Source organism: Mandrillus leucophaeus, unplaced genomic scaffold (assembly GCF_000951045.1).
Source record: "Mandrillus leucophaeus isolate KB7577 unplaced genomic scaffold, Mleu.le_1.0 Scaffold843, whole genome shotgun sequence".
NCBI lineage: Eukaryota > Metazoa > Chordata > Mammalia > Primates > Cercopithecidae > Mandrillus > Mandrillus leucophaeus.
In genome coordinates, this window is record NW_012109175.1 from 810,637 (window position 1) to 830,870 (window position 20,234).

At 39.6% G+C, this 20,234-nt stretch overlaps 1 protein-coding gene across 1 annotated transcript in view; it reads right to left on the minus strand.

Annotated features, from left to right (window-relative positions):
• The window catches only part of KAT2B (K(lysine) acetyltransferase 2B), a 140,442-nt gene that overhangs the window by 34,859 nt on the left and 85,349 nt on the right, over positions 1-20,234 (minus strand). Inside the window, exons 7-12 of the mRNA XM_011968452.1 lie at positions 16,563-16,754; positions 13,339-13,445; positions 8,332-8,457; positions 4,981-5,117; positions 1,970-2,178; positions 834-960 (exon numbers count right to left, since the gene is read on the minus strand). Of these exons, the coding sequence (XP_011823842.1) occupies positions 834-960; positions 1,970-2,178; positions 4,981-5,117; positions 8,332-8,457; positions 13,339-13,445; positions 16,563-16,754 (898 nt within the window). The remainder of the gene's footprint in view (positions 1-833; positions 961-1,969; positions 2,179-4,980; positions 5,118-8,331; positions 8,458-13,338; positions 13,446-16,562; positions 16,755-20,234) is intronic.

The window sequence follows — 20,234 nt, forward strand, 5'->3', positions numbered from 1 at the left end:
ATTTCTTTAGTCCTTGTCTTCCCTTAGGGACAAGGTCATAAGAAATCTTTCTGAAGTGTAAGCTGCCTGAAATCATCTTTCTAATCCACATTAACCATATCCTTTCCAGTAGTGCAGTGTCACTAATTGTGATTACGTGTTTGTGTGTGTGTGGGTGTGGAAATTAACAATGAACACTGAGATTTATTTTCAAATATCCCTTCATTTGCTATAGATAGTTGAGTGACACATTGAACTTGTACAGTATCCTGCTACCTTGCCCCAAAGTCCAATAAAGCCTTGGTACAACCCTACTTGTTGGCAGGTGAAACCATTTACTCTTCTCACACACATACACATACACTCACAGTGAGACAGAGGTCCCCAAACCCTAGACCACTACCAGTCCGTGGCCTGTTAGGGACCAGGCCACATAGCAGGAGGTGAACGGCAGGGAAGTGAGCATTACCGCCTGAGCTCTGCCTCCTGTCAGATCAGTGGTGGCACCAGACTCTCATAGGAGTGCAAACCCTATTGTGAACTGTGCATGCAAGGGATCTAGGTTGCATGCTCCTTATGAGAATCTAACTAATGCCTGATGATCTGAGGTGGAACAGTTTCATCCCAAAACCATACCCCTAGTCTGGCCCGTGGAAAAATTGTCTTCCATGAAACCAGTCCCTGGTGCCAAAACGGTTGGGGACCGTTGGAGTGAGAGGACTATTCCCAGAAAGTCCTTAACTCCACTTTGAACCTCCTCTGGACATGGCACAGAGAGATCTTCCCAAGCTCTGCAGGCCTTAGTGAGAAGCTCCACATTCTGCTTTTCTTCTAAGACCTTGGGTTACCCTTACCTTGACTTGCTCGTTGGAGGTTACAGCACAGAAGACAATCTCTGTGAATCCTTGAGATGGGAACATACGGAAACAGATACCACCAATAACACGGCCGTCTTTAATTAAAGCAAGGGTTTTGTGTTTCCTGAAAGAATAAGATTATGTCAAAGTTTTACCTATCCTAGTTATACAAATATACTTTTTGGGGTGTTCCTTATTAACCAACTAAGAAAGAGGGACATGTCCTAAGTTTCTATAGAAACTTCCTTCATGTAACCCCTATCTCACTAGACTACCCTTTTATCTGAACTTTTTAGAGCAAGCTTGACTGCATAAGACGTCATCAGCACTCCCATCAGAACAAAGTACCAGTCACCTAAGAAGTGCCTGAGGTTTAAAATAAAGAACAGTGTATGTGCAGAGGTGCTCTGGAACTGGCACACCCAGTGCCAAGGAGGGGTCAGGGGAGAGCAGGAAGTCATGGACAAACATGATATGTGTCTCTGAAGAGTTAAGTCTTACTCCAAAATATTACAGAAACATTATGAAAAAGAATTTAAAATCTACATATACAATTTGTGAAACTTTGCATTATGGAATCCTTCCCTCTGTCTAAAGCATCACTCTGAATTGTCACAGGCATGGATCACAGTCCCCAGAGGCTACTGGGCTATATATGTTAAAATAAATTCAATTAGGGAAGTTTAGTTCTTTGGGGTTTTGTGGGGTTTTTTTGTTGTTGTTGTTGTTGTTTTTTAAAGCAATGGATTTTCAAAGTTAACCCATCTTATATCCCAATAATTGCCCACAGACCTGGGCACCTAGTTAAGCTACCAAAACCAATATTTTGACTACGAAAAAAGTAGAACATCTTAGTGCTACGTTCTCTCACTGCTATAAAGAATGAAGCACAGGATAGTCATCAGCGATGTAAAATACAAAGTTTCATTATCATTAACAAGAAAATTTGTAAATTGTTTAAAATTAATCTTAGCACTTTCAGACATGAAAATTAGCTTGGTGTAGCTCTGTATCCACAGCAAGACAGGAGCAGTGGTATTCGGTGGATGACTATGGCTGACTTTCACTATCTAAGTAGTTCCTCTTTCATTTAAAAAGGAAATAAGGAAGAAGGAACAGAAAGTACCACTTACGGGTCAAAGACGAGCCGTGTGATGTACTCTTTTGGCATTCGGGGCAGCTGGTGGGAGAAAACGTTCTGTAGGCCAACCAGCCACATGAGGATCTTCTTGTTTGGTTTCTGGTTGAGGGAATTGCCAACAACGTGAAATTCAATTACACCCCTGCGCTCTTCCAACCTTGCTGCCTCATCCCTGGCCGAGTGTGCCGACAGAAAATTGGTCTGAGATGCAAGAGACAGGAAAAAATTACACAGAGCTATTCTCTCAAGACAGTAGGGATGGGACACATCCAAGCTTCTCATTTTTGTTCTAATAAGATACACATTTGTGGATTTTCAGAGTCCTAAATTCACACATGTGTGCACACATACACACAGAGACACATACACATACAAGTTATGAAGACAAGACAGAAAAGGCAGGTAAAGCATTTTGAGAAATTGGAGTATTATATGTGTACATGGATGATATTCAGTGTAGATTAGGGGCCAGCAAAATTTTCTGTGAAGGGCCAGATGGAAAATATTTTAGACATTGTGAGCCGTAAGGTCTTTGTCACAACTACTCCTTCTTCTGCTGTAATGCAAAAGCATCCACAGACAATATGTTAAAGAATGGGTGCAGTACTGTTCCAATAAAACTTTGTTTAAAAATACAGTAAGCAGACAAAATGTGGCCTGTGGGTTATTGTTTGCCAACCTCTGGCTTAAAGGAATCCTCTCCAGCTGAGCTTTAAGGACCCTTGAGATGACAGATTCAAATTCTCATTACAGGCCCAATAGTAGCACTCATGAATATACTTTTAACACCTCTTTTTAAAGAACAGGGTTTTTTCCAGAGAATATCTGTTGACTTACACTCAACCATAGCTGGAAGCACAACCACGTGCCAGCACTTATGCTCCCTATCTTATTTAATCTGCCCAGTGGTTTGCAAGCAAATACTCCACAAACAGTTCTTCAGGTAAGGAAGGCCCTAAATGGTGACACTTCATCTCATTAGTCCAGAACTGGCTATCCAGGTAACCAGGTGCCATGGTGGTCAATTTCAAGCTACCAACATATGGAACAACCAGCTCACAAAATTCCTAAAAATTTAACAATTTTCTTTGCATTCCAGTACAAGCCAGCTCCAGTATACTACTAAATATTAATATATCCAAAATATTTTGAAACATGTGATTGCATCCTGATGTAGTTTGAATGTGTGCCCCCTCCAAATTCATGCTGAAATGCAATCTCCAATGCTGGAGGTGGGGCCTAGTGGGAAGTGTTGGATCATCAGGGCAGATCCCTCATGAATGGCCTAGCACAATCCCCTTGTTGATGAATGAGTTATTGCTCAGTTAGTTCACAAGAGATTTGGTAGTCTAAAGGGGTCTGGCTCCTCCTCCTCACTCTCTCATTCCCTTTCTCACCATGTGATGTGCCTGCTCCCACTTCACCCTGCACCATGAGTAGAAGTTCCCTGAGGCCTCACCAGAAGCTACGCAGATGCTAATGCCATTCTTGTACAATCTGCAGAACTGTGAGCCAATTAAAGCTCTTTTCAAAAAAAAAAAATTACCAAGTCTCAGGTATTTCTTTGTAGCAATGCAATAGACTAGTACAAATTCCCATTTTAGAGTTGAAAAAAAACTAAACTCAGCTAATCTGCAATGTTACTAAATCCCTAAAAAAACTATAGTCTTAAGCCCTCACAGACTGGATATCTAGAAGGAAATGGAAAGATCATTTTAGAAAAAGATTTTTCTATCACAACATTCTGGTTCTCTGAAGTATCTTCAATATCATAAAATAAATGCTTAAGGAAACATGGCAAATTGAAAATTAACACTGTAATATAATCTCCAAGCCATTTCTTCATTTCCTGGAAGCTGTCAGAAATGTCTTAAGACAGGCATGTCTAAAGAAGTGTCATTGCTTTGCATGCCCTCAGATGCAAGGCAATGAGATGACAGAAGCACTTTTACCAAAAATGCCTTACTTGAATTTAATCCTTAGTAAACAATCAAGAAATCCAAGAAGAGGGACCTTACACAAAACTAGCGACCAAGACTCTTCACCAATGGCAGTGCTGCAAAAGACCAAAACAGGGCTGGGGAGTGGTTTTAAAGGAGACTAAAGAAATGAAGAGAGAAGAATTAAATGCAATGCACAATCCCTAACTGATCCTTCAACAACAACAAAGGTTATAACAGACATCATCTGGATATATGGGAAATTTAAATACGGTTTTATATTAAGCCAGAGGTCAGCAAACTTTTCAGTGAAAAGCCAGATAATAAATATTTCATGCTTTGCAAGCCACACATTCCCCATCTCAATTATTCAAATTTACGGTTGTAATGCAAAGATAGCTGCAGACACTATGTTTTAATAAAACTTTATTTGAAAAAACAGCCAGTGGACCAGATTTGGCTTGCAGGCTGTAATTCACCAACCCTGTATTAGAAAATATTGTAACCATGCTAAATTTTCTAACAGTAATGACTGCATTGTGGTTATGTAAGAGAATAGCTTCCTTATGAGATACAGTACATGCAAAAATTGTTAGGGGTGAAGTATTACGACATGTGTTTTTAATTCTGAAACGGTTCCAAATGGTTCATGGGAAGCAGGGAGAGAAAGAGAAAAGAGCATATGGGGAGGCGCAGGGAGAAAGAGAGAAAGCAAATGTGGCATAATGTTAACTGTTGAATCTAAGTGAAGCGTCTATGGATTTTTATCACAGCATTTTTGCAACATTCATGAGGGCTTGAAATTTTTCAAGATAAAAAGCTGGGAACGATGCCTTCGACTGTGAGATTATTAGTAAGTGGACCTGTGATGTGATATTCATCAAGGGGAATTACCTCTTGATCAGTTGTTCCTGCCCTCTCCACACTGACCACCAGGTTAAATGCAAACCAGGGTAGCATAACATGTTAACTCTCAGCATTAGCATCCCCACTTCTGACAGCTGGAGTGGCCAGGAGAGCAGAAGAGGTCTACCAGCTGGCTGCCCAGGTTTACCCTGCTGACCTCTGGTCCAAGCATTGCTGCAGGGTCCGTGATGGTAGACATAACCTCGTTGATTAATTCCATCGGAATATCCCCCATAACTCGGGGTCTCTTGGCCTCCTCCAGAACATGAGAATCAGTCATTTTCCTCTTTTCTCCTGTAATGATCAAAATAAAAGGCAAACAATGGGTGGTTCTAAACAAAAAACAAATAATACACGCTGACTAATTTTCTAACAGCACTGATGGGTATGGAGGTCAATTCTATCCTTACCACCAGGGGAAGAGGTAACAAAGGAAGATAGGAAAGAGAAGGGACAAGCTCACAATAACTGCCAACCCAATTCATTCTGAATATTCTCTACTTTCTACGATGATTTTTAACTAGATACATGAAATATTAAGGTACATGTTTCTTCATCTGCAAATGCAAAGGGGTGATTCTAGCTATTGTTTGTTAGTACTATCTAATATAGTCTCTTCGAGGTCAGAGAACATGGTCCATATGACACCAAAGTGTCAAAATGTTTTGAAATTTGCCTTATGGCCTAAAATAAGATCAGTCTTTTGTAAATGTGCAGTGTCTTCTTGGAAAGAATGTGTATTTTCACATTTTGATCTCTATAACTCCATTAGCTCAAGTTTACTGATCACGTTGTATGGGCTTCCAGAGCCTTACTGATATTTTTGTCTGACCTATGAATTACTCAGTTGTTTGTTTAAACCCTTAACTGTTGGTTGATTTGATTATTTCTCCTTGAAGTCATGTTAATTCCGCACCCCCCCACCCCCACCCCACCATACATGTATGGAAATCAGTTTGCATTAGGCTCTGGGCTTTATTGGTTAGTTATTGCTATGTAATAAACCAACCCCAAATGCAGTCCTAAAACCATAATAACTTACTATCATAGCTCATTCATTTGGTGTGTTTACTGATGGGTGGCTGATTTCAACCAGTCTCATTCAATCTTGGCAGGCTTGCTCATGAGTCTACCCATTGATTGGAATCTCTGCTGGGCTTGGCTATACACACACACACACACATATGTGTGTATATATAGATGTATGCATATATATTATGTATATATGTCTAATATTATATATTTGAAATATACCATAAATTGTTTTATTTTTAATAAACAATGAATTTAATTTATTATAAAATGACACACTTCATCTTTTACAATGCTTTTTTGCCTTAAAAGGATGCCTCACAAAGTGAGCACAGCCACTAGCCTATCAAGTAGATGCAATCTCACCATTCACACAATAGGAGAGGCCATGCAAAGGCAAAGAGAACTTTCTTCTACTTTCCTCATGAGATTGCATGGTAGTTTTTTTTCTCCTTTCTATTCTCATGTTTGGTTTTTCCAGTTTTTTCCAGACATAACATGTATTTATTTTTACAAGTAAATTTTTTGAATTTTTAAAATGTCTAGATCTAATTTATTTCCTCACATGTGAATCCCACTGCTATCTCAATATAACATTCTCCACATAGCATTCTCACTATCTTTAGTTGAAAAGGAGCAGAACAATACAAAGCAACTTGACTGTAGAATATTCTTCCAGAAATATTACATATTATTTACTAAATGGCTTTTGTCGAGTTCTTTTTTTTACAATTTTTTTGTTGTTTCTGGAAACAAGTAACAATATTTTCAGACAATTGACCAATAAGTCCTCAAATTCCATGATTCTCTAAGAGTAATGCTGAAAACTATTTATTTCATGGCTGGGGTTTGTTAATTGATATATGCCCTCTGCTTGTTACATTGCTAATGGTGTTTATGATTTTTTTTTAAAAATGTGAGGCTGAATCCAAGCTCACTGGTAGAGTTTCTGGATGGATTAGTGGTATCTCCCTTGGAAGTGAAAGGGAATGGTGGCATATGCTAAATATTTGGTACTTCTTATATTATAAGGTCCTCTTCTTTCCCTCTTTCATGGTACTTCATTTATTTAAAAATGTGGTCACATCCAAGATTTGTCTGATGTCCAGTCTGTGGACAGAAAAGCAACCTTCAAAACATTCTCTAACTGTGAAATGCTTCTAGGATCAAGAGATATTTTTGCCCATGTGGCAGATTACATTAATGGCCAAATTATTTACCCTCCTGGTATCTACACTCTTTGCGATGTGACTTTGCAGTGATTCCTACGAAAGGAATAGACTACCTTTTTCCACTTCTCTACTTCTCAACTCTGAGTTCAACTATATGACTTGCTTTGGACGACAGAATGAGGCAGAAGTCAGCAGGGCATGGTGGCTCACACCTGTAATCCCAGCACTTTGGAAGGCTGAGACAGGTGGATCACCTGAGGTCAGGAGTTTGAGACCAGCCTGACCAATATGGGAAAAACTTGTCTCCACTAAAAATACAAAAATTAGCCGGACATGGTGGTGGGCACCTGTGATCCCAGCTACTCAGGAGGCTGAGGCAGGAGAATCGCTTAAACCCAGGAGGCGGAGGTTGCAGTGAGCTGAGATCGCACCACTGCACTCCAGCCTGGGTGACAGTGTGAGACTCCATCTCAAATAAAAAGAAAAAAAAAAAGAATGTGGCAGAAGCAATGGTTTACAAGTTCCGAGCCTAGGCTTCAAGAGACTGTGTATTTCTTCCTGCCCTCTCTCTTCAGAAGAAGGACATGTTCCGGGTAGCCTAATAGTCCCAGGAAAATTATGAGAAATATGTAAAGCAGAGTTGCTTCAGCTTAAGTGCTCTAGCCAAGCCAAGCCCAAAACAGAGATTATAATCAATGGGTAACTTGCAAGCAAGCCCAGCCAAGATTGAGTGAGACTAGCTGAAATCAGCCAACTCTCAAGCAACACACCAAATGAGTGGGGCTATGACAATAAGTTATTACAGTTTTGTTTTTGTTTTTATTTGTTTTTGTTTTTGAGATGGAGTCTCACTCTGTTGCCCAGCCTGGAGTGCAGTGGCGCGATCTCTGCTCACTGCAAGCTCCGCCTCCCGGGTTCACACCATTCTCCTGCCTCAGCCTCCCGAGTAGCTGGGACTACAGATGCCCGCCACCACGCCCGGCTAATTTTTTGTATTTTTAGTAGAGATGTGTTTCACCATGTTAGCCAGGATGCTCTTGATCTCCTGACCTCGTGATCCACCCACCTCGGCCTCCCAAAGTGCTGGGATTATAGGTGAGCCACCACGCCCGGCCAGTTATTACAGTTTTAAGACGGCAATAACTAACCAGTACAGCCAAAAGCCTAATACAAAGTGATTTCTGGCCATTAAAATCCTGGACATGCAGAAACTGTAGCTGGTTTAAGTCTACCTTTTGCACTCCTCAGATAATAGAGCTCCTGGGGCAAGTCACAGCCCTGTCTTACCCCTGTTAAGAGCTTACCTGGGTTTGCCTCAAGTCCAGAAGAGGCTTTGCAGGCAGGACTGCTGCTCCCTGCATTTGACTGCTCAAGGGAAGATGAGGTTGAATTGTATGAAATTGTCCCAGCCACAGGAGGTGGACTGATAACTGCCCGAGCAAAAGGAGAAGAAGGTGTTAGATGACTGACTCCTTTCTTAGGCAACAAGAAACCAAGTGCAATGGGACTACCCCATTCCTGCCCAATGCCACAAAATAAGTCATCTTTAAAACATAAGCCAAAGGCATCAAAATAACAAAGACAGTAAGGATTAAAACTCATTAAACAGAATAAGGATATCTGAATCCATACTGATAAAATAATAAATGAATAAATAAATAAGTAAGTGGAGATGAGGAAAGCTCAAGAATACCAACAAAGAAATAAGGAAGGAATGGTGGAAGTTAGTTAAAAAAAAAAAAATCACTATTTGGCAGCCACCATATGATAACTGATTTGAGGAAGATCATGTGTGTAGGCTAAACCTGGTGAGTATAATTTTGATGAAGACAAGATATTTATACAGTCTCAAAATATCTCCCCACAAAAGTACTTTTTTTAATTAAAAAGGAGAGGTAGTAATACTGCAGTGGAGAAAGCTGGTGACCACCACCACAACCATGTGATCAAACTTAATACCAACAATCATATGCCTCCTGATGCAATGGAAAATTTGCAATAAACCACATTATTGAGACAAGAGGCAAAAACAGAAGACAGCATATAGCTTAGATAACAATACTACATCAACGTTAAATTTGCTGACAGAAAACTATAGTTTTTATGTTAGAGAATATATGAGAGACATCAAAATTACTAAAGCGGCATGATGTTTGTAACTTTCAATTAATTTAGGAGAAAAAATATATATATATAATATATATATTTTGAAAAATATATATATTATATATTTGTATATTATATATATTTTTAAAAATATATATATAGCTCTTTTTTATATAAAAATATGTTTTTAAAAGTATATATTATATATATAGCTCTTTTTTTTTTTTTTTTGAGACAAAGTTTCACTCTCGTCGTGCAGGCTGGAGTGCAGTGGTACGATCTTGGCTCACTGCAACCTTCTCTGCCTCCCTGGTTCAAGCTATTCTCCTGCCTCAGCCTCCCGAGTAGCTGAGATTACAGGTGCCTGCCACCACTCCCGGCTAACTTTTTGTATTTTTAGTAGAGATGAGGTTTTGCCATGTTGAGCAGGCTGGTCTCAAACTCCTGACCTCAGGTGATCCGCCCACCTCGGCCTCCTAAAGTGCTAGGATTACAGGCATGAGCCACCACACCTGGCCTATATGTCTCTCTCTTTCTCTTTCTTTTTTTCCTCTCTCTCTACTCCTCCCCTAAGTTTTATATATACATATACACACACATACACACACACACACAAATTTAGGAGAAAATATATATACCTATATATAAATAATATATAATATATATTTACATATGTGAATATTTGTATATTATATATTTGTATATTATATATTGTATATAAATAAAAATATATATTTTATATATATTTAAGTTTTTCTCCTAAATTATATATATATATATGTAAATAACTTAGGGGAAGAGTAGAGAGAGAATAAAAGAAAAAAAGAAGGGATAGAGAAAGGGTAATAATAAAGCAAGGATGGCAAAATGTTAACAATTGGTTTATAACCGGGTAAAGGATATAAAATATACAGGATTTCTTTGTCCCCTTCTTGTAACTCTATTGTGAGTTTGATAGTATTTCCAAACAAAAAGGGTTTTTATGTTTTTGTTTTTTAGAAAAGGCCATTGTAGGCCAGGTGTGGTGGCTCACGCCTGTAATCCCAGCACTTTGGGACGCCGAGGCAGGGGGATCACGAGGTCAGGAGATCGAGAGCATCCTGGCTAACACGGTGACACCCCGTCTCTACTAAAAATACAAAAATCAGCCGGGCGTGGTAGCGGGCACCTGTAGTCCCAGCTACTCAGGAGGCGGAGGCAGGAGAATGGCATGAACCCGGGAGGCGGAGCTTGCAGTGAGCAGAGATCGTGCCACTGCACTCCAGCCTGGGCGACAGAGTGAGACTCCATCTCAGAAGAAAAAAAAGAAAAAAAAAAAAGGCCTTACAAAGTAGGATGCTGCTCTGCTAGCTGTGTTGCTGACTGGTAGCTGATGAGGTGAGAGGTGACAAGGGGTATAGACATTCTCAAAAACACTGGTCACACACAAGACACAGCACGGCAGTACAGACAATTGTCAGAGAGAATGTTCATCTAACTTTCAACACAGCCACAATTCAGTCAACAAGGACATTCCCAGCAGCCAAGAAGGCAATAAAATAAGCAAACCAAGCAAGAGAGATACCAACCCATAGCACTTCTAACTGAATAGCTAGTGGTTTGTCAAAAATCAGAATATACTAAAGTGCCATGCTCTATGTTTTTTTCTCCCAATATATGGGCCTTCTGAATTTCAAAGCATACTGGAGTGATTCTGAACAAAGAGAAAGCTCTGGTGATTCAGAAGACATCTGAGTATCTTGTAAAATTTCAGATCCATCCTTATGAATGTCATTTATCACAGTTGCATCGATGCGCAGACATGCTAATTAAGTAGATGATTACACTCTTCTTTTCCCCCAAGAGAACACATTGCAATTACAGTAGAACAAGAGAAGACAGCCCGCTTCTGACGGCTTCAGGTAATACTAAAGTGTACAATCCAACTTAACCTGGTGACAATTTTAGCCACAGAAAAAAGAATAAAATTTCCATACGGTCACAGACAACAACCTCTTCCTTCTCCATCCTGTACTATGACAGATAACAATGTGGCTGGAAGTTGAGCAGATTGGAGAATTTTGAGCAAACAAGGGTAAAGGGGAGTTTTCACACACAGAGAAATCCTCTCCACAGACCCACCAAAGGAGAACTATGTTGATCCTGCTGAATAACTTTGGTCCCCCACTGCCTGAGGGAGGAAACTGTTCTTCACTCATTCCTTCCACAGGTGTATGCTGTATATTGGCAGCACACACCAAGATGGTGTGATGTAGTGGTTAGAGTTCTGGCTCTCTTACTACAGTGTAATATTTAGGAATTAAATACAGGTGTGAAACCCAGTTCCGTCACTTACAAGGTCTATCTTGGGCAATTTGTTGCTCCTCCTTGAGCTTCTATTTCCTCAACTACGTAAAGGGGATCATAATTCCAACTTCCCAGGGTTTGTGAAAAGGCTTAAAGATACCAAGGAAGCTTCCTAGCCAAGCACTTAATAAATGTTTCAATTATTGCGACAAAACTGGGTCTCTGACCATCAAAAAGCTGCATCCACAGGAGATAAAAGACATACAGAAAAAATGGGACTAGGATAATATGAGGTGAGTATTGTCTAACACAGTCATTCTCAAATGTCGCTGCACATTAAAATTACCTGGGGGTTTTTTAAAAGTTCCAATGTCCAGGCCACACCCCAGGACAACAATCTCACACTCTGTTGGAATGGCACTCAGAAATCAGTATACAGTGCATTTCAAATTCCATGGGTGATTCCACTGTGCAGTCATGTTTGAGAACCAAGGATAGGATATATTCAAGGCTCTGTGAAAGTCTGGAAAAAAAGAGATCCAGTCCTTGCTAGAAGGGATGGGAGAACTTAGGAAAGAGTTTGCAGAAGAAATGCTATTTGAAAGTTAGGTGAAATCAAATCAAAGGTAAAGTGAATAGCACAGGTACAGAGGGAGCAATGCAAAGGATATATCCAGTAACCACAGAAAACATGTCTACTAAATGCTGATTGCTCAACTGTAGAAGAAACATGTAATGGGCACAGACAGGCCCCAAAGCACTACAGGTTTTGGACCAGAGATACATGAAATTATGACCGCAGGTTATAAAAAAGAAAAAAAAAAGACACAAATATGTTTTTGACATGTTTTTAGTAATGAGCTCAAATAAAAAGAGTATGATTCAAATAAAATTCCTCACTCACTAGTACTTTGGTTTGTAGGGATTTAGTTATATTTACACCTAAACTTGAGCTCTAGATGAAAACCTTTTTCAAAAATCACCTCTCAAATGCACTATGCTGAGTTAAAGTTATCAGTCTCGAAAAGCTGTCCACTATATGATTCCACTTCTATAACTTTCTGGAAAAGGCAAAACTATAAGAACAAAAAAACAGATCACTGGTTGCCAGAGCTGGAGGTAGGACTATGAATGCACTACAGAGAGGTACAAGGGAATCTGTCTGGAAGGAGCCCACTGTTCTATATTTTGATGGCAGTGGTAATTACTCAAGTATATGTGTTTGTCAAAACACAGTACGGTAAAAAGAGTACATTTTACTACATATAAATTATACTTCAATTTTGTTTTTAAAGCAAGAATAAATCTTTTTTTCTTTGCTGGAGGCATTAGAGGCAATACTCACAAGCCCCCATATTACACATTGACCTAGAGCACTACAAAAAAAAACTCTTGACATCAATATTTTGCATCCCGTCTTTCCCCGTAGCCAGATATAAACTGTTTTGGCATTTCTTGCCAAACTTCTCCATGGGGTCTTCCTAGTGTCAAAGGCAGGAATTCAGATCCTCTTTCTGAGATCACTGTGACTCCAGAAGGCACCTGTCTTCCTTCCTCACAAAATGCCAACTGATGCCACTGGCTGATTTAAGCAATAGCAAGGATGCCCTGCCCCCACAGGGAAGTAGTTCACATCCTGAGACTCAAGACTGCCTCTCACTCACTATCCACCATTATACCTGGTGGTAACTTGATGTACAAAACAGATATCATAGATTCAAGAGGTCAGACGGAGACTTGATTCCTAGGTGTGTCTAGCCATCGACTGAGACTATAATTGGGTTTGGAAAGAGCCAGCATTTGACTATAGAGCTAAGCTCATTTGACTATAGAGCTAAGTATAAGTTACAGTTCACTGCAACTTACACGTCAGGTTGGCCTTCCTGGTTATTCTCTGATTTGTGTAAAAGGAAACTTACCTGTTTGGATGCCTAGCTGGCTGGTTCTGGACGAGGCTGAGAGAAAATCCTGATCCCAAATGGGAGAGTTTTGACTATAAACTTCTTCTTCTAGCATGGACAGAAATCTAGACACAAGAGTAATAGAAATAAGATTTTTTTAAAAAAACAAAAAAACTACTGTAAGGACAACAGCCCTAATAATCTGTGGCAATCACCTTAACATCAGTGTCTCAAACCTTCAATCAGAAATATAATGGAGAATTACAACCCAAATTACGATTTAGTTGGGCAGCCCCGGTATATACAAATACAGAAATACATTTATACAAATGTTTACTCTTTTGACCCTGCATAGTTTAACACAACATAGGATACAGACACATGAATTACATCAGTAGAAATGCATTAATCTTCCTCAGTGAATCTCAGAGCATGATTTCAGCCCTCCATATAGCTGCATTGTCACTGTCATTACCTTCACAAAAGTTACTAATATTTATTGAGTGCTTACTTTGTGCCTGCACTGCTCTAAGAACTTCTTACTGAATCCTCACATCAACTCTATGAGTTATATTTTCTATTTTTATTTGTCACGCACATGTATAGCTCTCACTACATGATAGGCAGTGTTGTAAGTGGTTGATGTATACTAACTCACTTGATCTTTTTAACAACCTTATGAGATAAAATTCATACCCATTTCACAGACGAAGAAAGTAGGGCACAGAGAAGTTAAATAACTCGATCAAATTCCTGCAACTAGTAAATGGCAGGATCAGGATTGGAACAAGTAACTAATTAATTACTATGCTAACTTTAAACCAAATGGATCTCAAGTTTTAGCAACCCATAGAAATCATCTGGAAACCTTATTAGAAATACAGATGCTTATCAGTATAGGGCAGGTGATTTTAAAAACTTAAAAATTAAAAGAGAAAAAAAGAAAAAAGAAATACAGATACCTAAGTCCCTCTGAGGCTTACTGAATTTTTGTTTGCCAATAAAAGGGGGAAAAATAGAAATATCTAAAAGCACTAAAAATAGTTCAGAGTGGTGAAGCTATCAGTGGTCTTCTTCATTTTTTCCCCGAACCAAATTTTCTTCACTTTTAGAATGAAATATAGATACAAAACTTAAAAATAACTTTGTAATTAGGTGAATGGGGAAAGAGGCACATGTTAAAGCCAAGTGGGAAAAAAGGCAGCACATATGAAGAATAGGAAGATAAGAATGTAAGCCCTGAAAATGCATCTGAGAACTGCAGAGACCTCCCTGGGTGCTGCGAAGCCGGTCCCAGCTCTAACTCTGAAACAGTGCCCAAGACTCAAATAATACCTCAGGTTTCAACATGTGTGGTTCTGCTGCCAAAACTGTAGGTATAAATCCCCAATAGCCTTAAATGTTGTCATATTCGGTGAAAAGGGATTTAAAAGGAGAAGTGGGTGGTAGTTTTACCCCACCATTAGTAATAGAGAAGAAAAGAAGGCAGCATGGATGTTTTAGCTCTTAGCATAAGCATGCCAGAACTATGGGCTGAGGGAACAAAACACACTATAATTAGCAAATATCTGCAAGAAGCAAAATGAATTTGTTAAGGGAAAAATCTTATTATGCAAAGTAACTAAAATTTCTCTTTAAATACCATAACAGGTGTTGGGAAGGGAGGAGTCTTCTTTTGTCCCTTGACTCAGAGACAGAATGACAGCTATCACCTGAAAACATAAAATGCTGCTTATATGGCAAATGTAATAGATACATAAGGAAGAAAACTGCTTCAGTCTCTAAGGAAGGGAGCTTACATCAGTTAAAAGACACTGAAATACATGAGTGTGCCCTAATTTCATAATCCGTTTTGGGAGCAAAATCCAAACTGCAGTTTAAGTGCTTCAGAATCTCCCTCCACAGAGGACAACAAAATGTTCATGTCATGACTTAGTCTCATGTACTGGTTCCCTAAAGAAAATTTTGACAATCAGGTTGCTGAAATATATGTGCAAATATTAGGTGTTCCACCAAAGCCCATCAGAATTACTCATGACATCTATCTAAGGTTTAGGATTTGGGTTAAAATGCCATGGAATCTTCAGTCAATTTCTCTCAGAAAACCATTTTGGTTTTTTGTTGTTTTGTTGTTTTTGTTATTGTTTTGAACCTAACTTATTGTTATGAATTAAAACTCTATCTTTAGTGAGACAAAAATTCTGTAATCTAGTAATACTATCTGAATAATAAAAATCTAGTTTCTCAAACAAAACGGGGTTTCATCAATCTTTCATCAAAGAATCCTTACTCTCAAATTCTATTCTCTACATCAGCAGTTCAGAAAGGTGTGGGGAAGGAAGGCTATATCATACCTAGCCAGTCTTTTCAAATTACGCCTTTTACCTTCCTGACCAAATGCTGATCTAGGCAGAATGACAACCACAAAATGAACTGTCTCATTCATTTCTCGCTGTTATTGCTCCATGAGAAGTCATCAACTGCACCCTTAGCCTATCTCACCAGCATCCAACCTCTTAGCTTAAATTTTTGGTTCTTAGCATTAAAAATGCATTTCCAAGGCCAATGGTGCAGCACCGCAACTTTCTATTGCTTTAAAGCATTTCCTTCCCTTTAAAATATTTAAATGATTATTTATGCCTTGGAGCTCTGACAGGTGCAAGAGGCACCAAAGTATGCATATTCTACAAGAAATTTAGCATAGAGGTTCAAAGGTCATGCTGAAGGAGGTCTCTATTCCTCTTCATCCCTGCTTTTGCAGTCTAGTTTCCAAAGAGTGGGGTCAAGTCTACTACAGCTGAAGCAGGGATGGTTCACCAGTGCTTAGAAAAAGTTGGAGAAATTGAATGGAAAAAACAAAAAAGCCACTTGGCTACTTTTGCACCATTTCTGAGTGGCTGGAAAATGTACCTAAACATTCTCCCTCATCTTTCTAGAGCTTCCTGGCCGCTGAATATACAAAAGAAAGCACTGCCCCATTCTATGAGAGTCAGAGACAATGACTCAGGTAGGATGAGGAGGGGATAAGGGAGCAATGACAGCAGTCAACCCAAAGTCAGGCTAATAAACGGACTGGAAAATACCCCAGAAGATTCACAAAGGGAACTGAGGGTCTTTTCTCCCTCCCCCTTGGAATGCTTTTTCTGTCATTCCTGATCTTGTTATTTATGCAGGCGTTGGCATTGTAGTTAGCAACCTCAAGCTCTGGGATCAAACAAAGACCAGCAAAACCTCTCCCTTACTTTGGGAAATGGGTGAGGATTAGAGTTCGTTTTTCAAGAGGCAGTTTATCTTTTTCCTGTCTTGCTTGTTCCAGGAGTTGTCGCCTCATAACGGTGAAGACCGAGCGAAGCAATGTTCTCCCAAACACCTGTGTGGTTTCGTACCGAGGTAGACTGTCGCAGAACTGTGGCACGTTGCAGTAACACAGCCACCTGCGACAAGAGAAGTCAAGCACCATGAATATCCTGTAAACCCCCAGGACATCAGAAATATCCAATTATGTTTATCTCGTACTATTAACCATAGCAGAAAAAAACTAGGCCTGCAATAACAAGCAACAATATCCCTACCAGCTAGTGAAACTTGGGAATTAGCTTGCCTTTACACCACCATGTGTGTCTAATTCTGTTAAAATCAACTTATTCTGCAGCATCACACAGTGAGTCCTGGAGTCAAACAGCCCCTGGGATCAAATTCCTGCTGTGCCACTTAACTAGCTGCATAACTTTGAAAATTTAATTACGCTATTTAGCCTATCTTTCCTTACCTGTAAACTGGGGACAACAATAATACCTACTTCATTGGGTTCTTGTGAGCATTAAATGAAATACTGTATATAAAAGACACAGTATAACTGGAGTTACTGGCACACTAATGGTAGTTTAAGAAAAAGAAAAAATTAAAGGAGAAGCTGAGGAAGTCTCTTCTGTGAAAGAATCAGAATTAACCACCTAGTCCTCTGAGTAAAATGTTAAGATTTATTTAAAAAGCCTACACAGCACTTATCAGAGGTTTGGTGGGAAGACAACGATCTCCAGTACTGTTTAAAACTCAGTCAAAAAGGTAGGAAGTATTAAGCTTCTACCATCTGTCACCTAGGTACATTTTTCAATGACTCAGACTCAAAGTCAAAAATGCAACTCAGCATCACCGCACGATGCTGGAGGAGGACCAGACCAGAGGGAAGCCAGGAGTTTCCTTGAGATCTGACCACAGTTCCAGGGTACACTGACAACAGAGGTCATCTAATTTAGAAAGTGCATTTGGCCAACATACAGTAGAGAGTAAAAATCTATTCAAAAATAAACCTCTTTCTTTTTCTCTCTTTTCTTGAGACAGGGTCTCACTGTGTCACCCAGGCTGGAGTGCAGTGGTATAATCTTGGCTCACTGCAACCTCCACGTCCTGGGTTCAAGTGACCTCAGCCTGCCGAACAGCTGGGACCACAGGCATGCACCACCACACATGGCTAATTTTTTTGTATTTTTTATAAAGACGGGGTTTCACCATGTTGTCCGGGCTTGTCTCGAACTCCTGGACTAAAGAGATCCACCCACCTCGGCTTCCCAAAGTGTTGGGATTATAGGCATGAGCTACCACACTCAGCCAACCATACATTTTTTTTTTTTTTTTTTTTAATCTCCTAGAAGTGGAAGATGTGAATTTCCCAGGACCCAGCAACATAAATGTAACAGTGGTAGCCATGGAGGGTGGCACCAAACGAGGAAAAGGTCAAAAAGCATTATTCCACAGATTCTTATTCCTCGAGAGCAGACCCAAATCACCCTCTTCTAGGAAAGGACTGCCTTCCAAAAATCAAACCTCTCCTCTCTATGTGCTTTCCTGATCTCCTTTAAAACGGGAGACAGCTCTCCAATGTGCCCAAGCTGCTACAAAAAGCTCCCGATGAACTTTGAGCCCTTTAATGAAGAGAGGAATAATATTATTCATGCTCCTGACATTTTTTTAAAAATCTTAATTCTGTATTATAAAATATTTCGCCTGTATGTGTGCTGGTGGTGGAAATGGTGGTGGCTGTCGCAGTGGTTCAAACACCTTTGGAGAAAATGCTTTCATTAGTGTTAGTTCGTCTGCCTAGGTTCAAAAATAACCTAAAACTTCCGCTACTATTTCTATTTCTTCTCTCAACTTTTTTCCTTTAATAATTTACACCCTAAATGTCGTTTATGTTTACAATACTGAAATGGGTACCTCAAGTGTTAATGTTGTCTCTTGTCTGAAAGAGTGATCTTGGTAGCAGAAAAAAACTAGAAAGTACATTTATTTTGTAATTCATAAGGTGCTTCATATAGAAATTCATTGCTTTAGAAGTCAATTCTTTGCTAGATGTTAGTCTGTGGCCACTTAATTAAGTTAAAAAAATGGGCTGGCCAGGCATGGCATGGTGGCTTACACCAGTCATCCCAGTGCTTTGGAAGGCCCAAGCAGGAAGACTGCTTGAACCCAGGTTCGAGACCAGCCTGGGCAACATAGTAAGATGCCCATCTCTACAGAAAGTTTAAAAATTAGCCAGGTGTATTGGCACATGCCTATAGTCCTAGCTACTTGGGAAGCTGAGGAGGTAGAATTGCTTGAACCTAGGAGTTCCAGGCTGCAGTGAGCTATGATTGTGCCACCGCAATGCAGCCTGGGTGACAGAGTGACAGAATGAGACACTGACATGCTATCTATCTATCTATATATCTATCTATCTATCTATCTGGGGCTGAGGGGAAGTCAGATCCCAAATAACTAGTAATGAAACTACAAATGTAGAGTTAAACAGTCACAAATCTTCATAATCAGAAGTTCAATTTTGTGAGACTTAGGCAATCACAAGACTATCTGTAAGACTTAATACGGTCACGTCTTTCATGTCTTGCTTAACAATGGGAATACATTCTGAGAAATGAGTCAGGTGATTTTATCATCGTGCAAACACTGGAGAGTGTTCCTACACAAACCTAGATGGTAGAACCTACTACACACTTGGCACCTAGGTTCTATGGCAGAGGTCCCCAACTTTTTTGGCACCAAGGATTAGTTTCATGAGACAATTTTTCCATGGCTGGGGGGTAGAAGGGATGGTTTCTAGGTGAAACTGTTCCACCTCAGATCATCAGGCCTTAGACTGTCAGAAGGAATGCGTAACCTAGGTCCCTCACATACACAGTTCACAATAGGGTTCGTGCTCCTATGAGAATCTAACGCCGCCACTGATCTGACAGGAGGTGGAGCTCAGGCTGTAATGCTCACTCGCCCACCACTCGCTTCCTGCTGTGTGGCCTGGTTCCTAACGAGCCACGGACCCATGGTGGACCATGGCCCAAGAGTTGGGGACTCCTGCTCTATGGCATAGTCTATTGCTCTTAGGCTGCAAACCTGTACAGCATGTTACTGTACAAGCAACTGTAACACAATGGTAAGTATTTGTATATCTAAATATACCTAAACATAGAAAGATACAGCAAAATTTTGGTATAATCTTAAAGGATGACTGTCATTATATATGGTCCATTGCTGACTAAAACGTTGTTATGCAGAACATGACTAAATTTTAAAAATAACAAAATATGTCCAATCTTCTGCAATGAAAAGTTTAAAGATTTATTGTCCAATAAAGCTTTCACTGATGATGGGGATGATTCTATGTCTCTGCTATCCAACACAGTAGCCACCAGCCACTGGTAACTATTGAGCACTGGAAATGTGGCTAGTATGACCGAGAAGTTTAACTTTTAATTTTATTTAATCAATTTCAATTTTACTTTTAAGTGGAAACAGTGTGAAATGTTTTCCCATTAAACACAACTTGATTGTTCTAGTAGGACTCCATTTAGTTTTAATTGTTTAAGATTTAGCTACTGAATTAAGATGTGTGAATACACACTGGATTTGGCCGGATGCAGTGG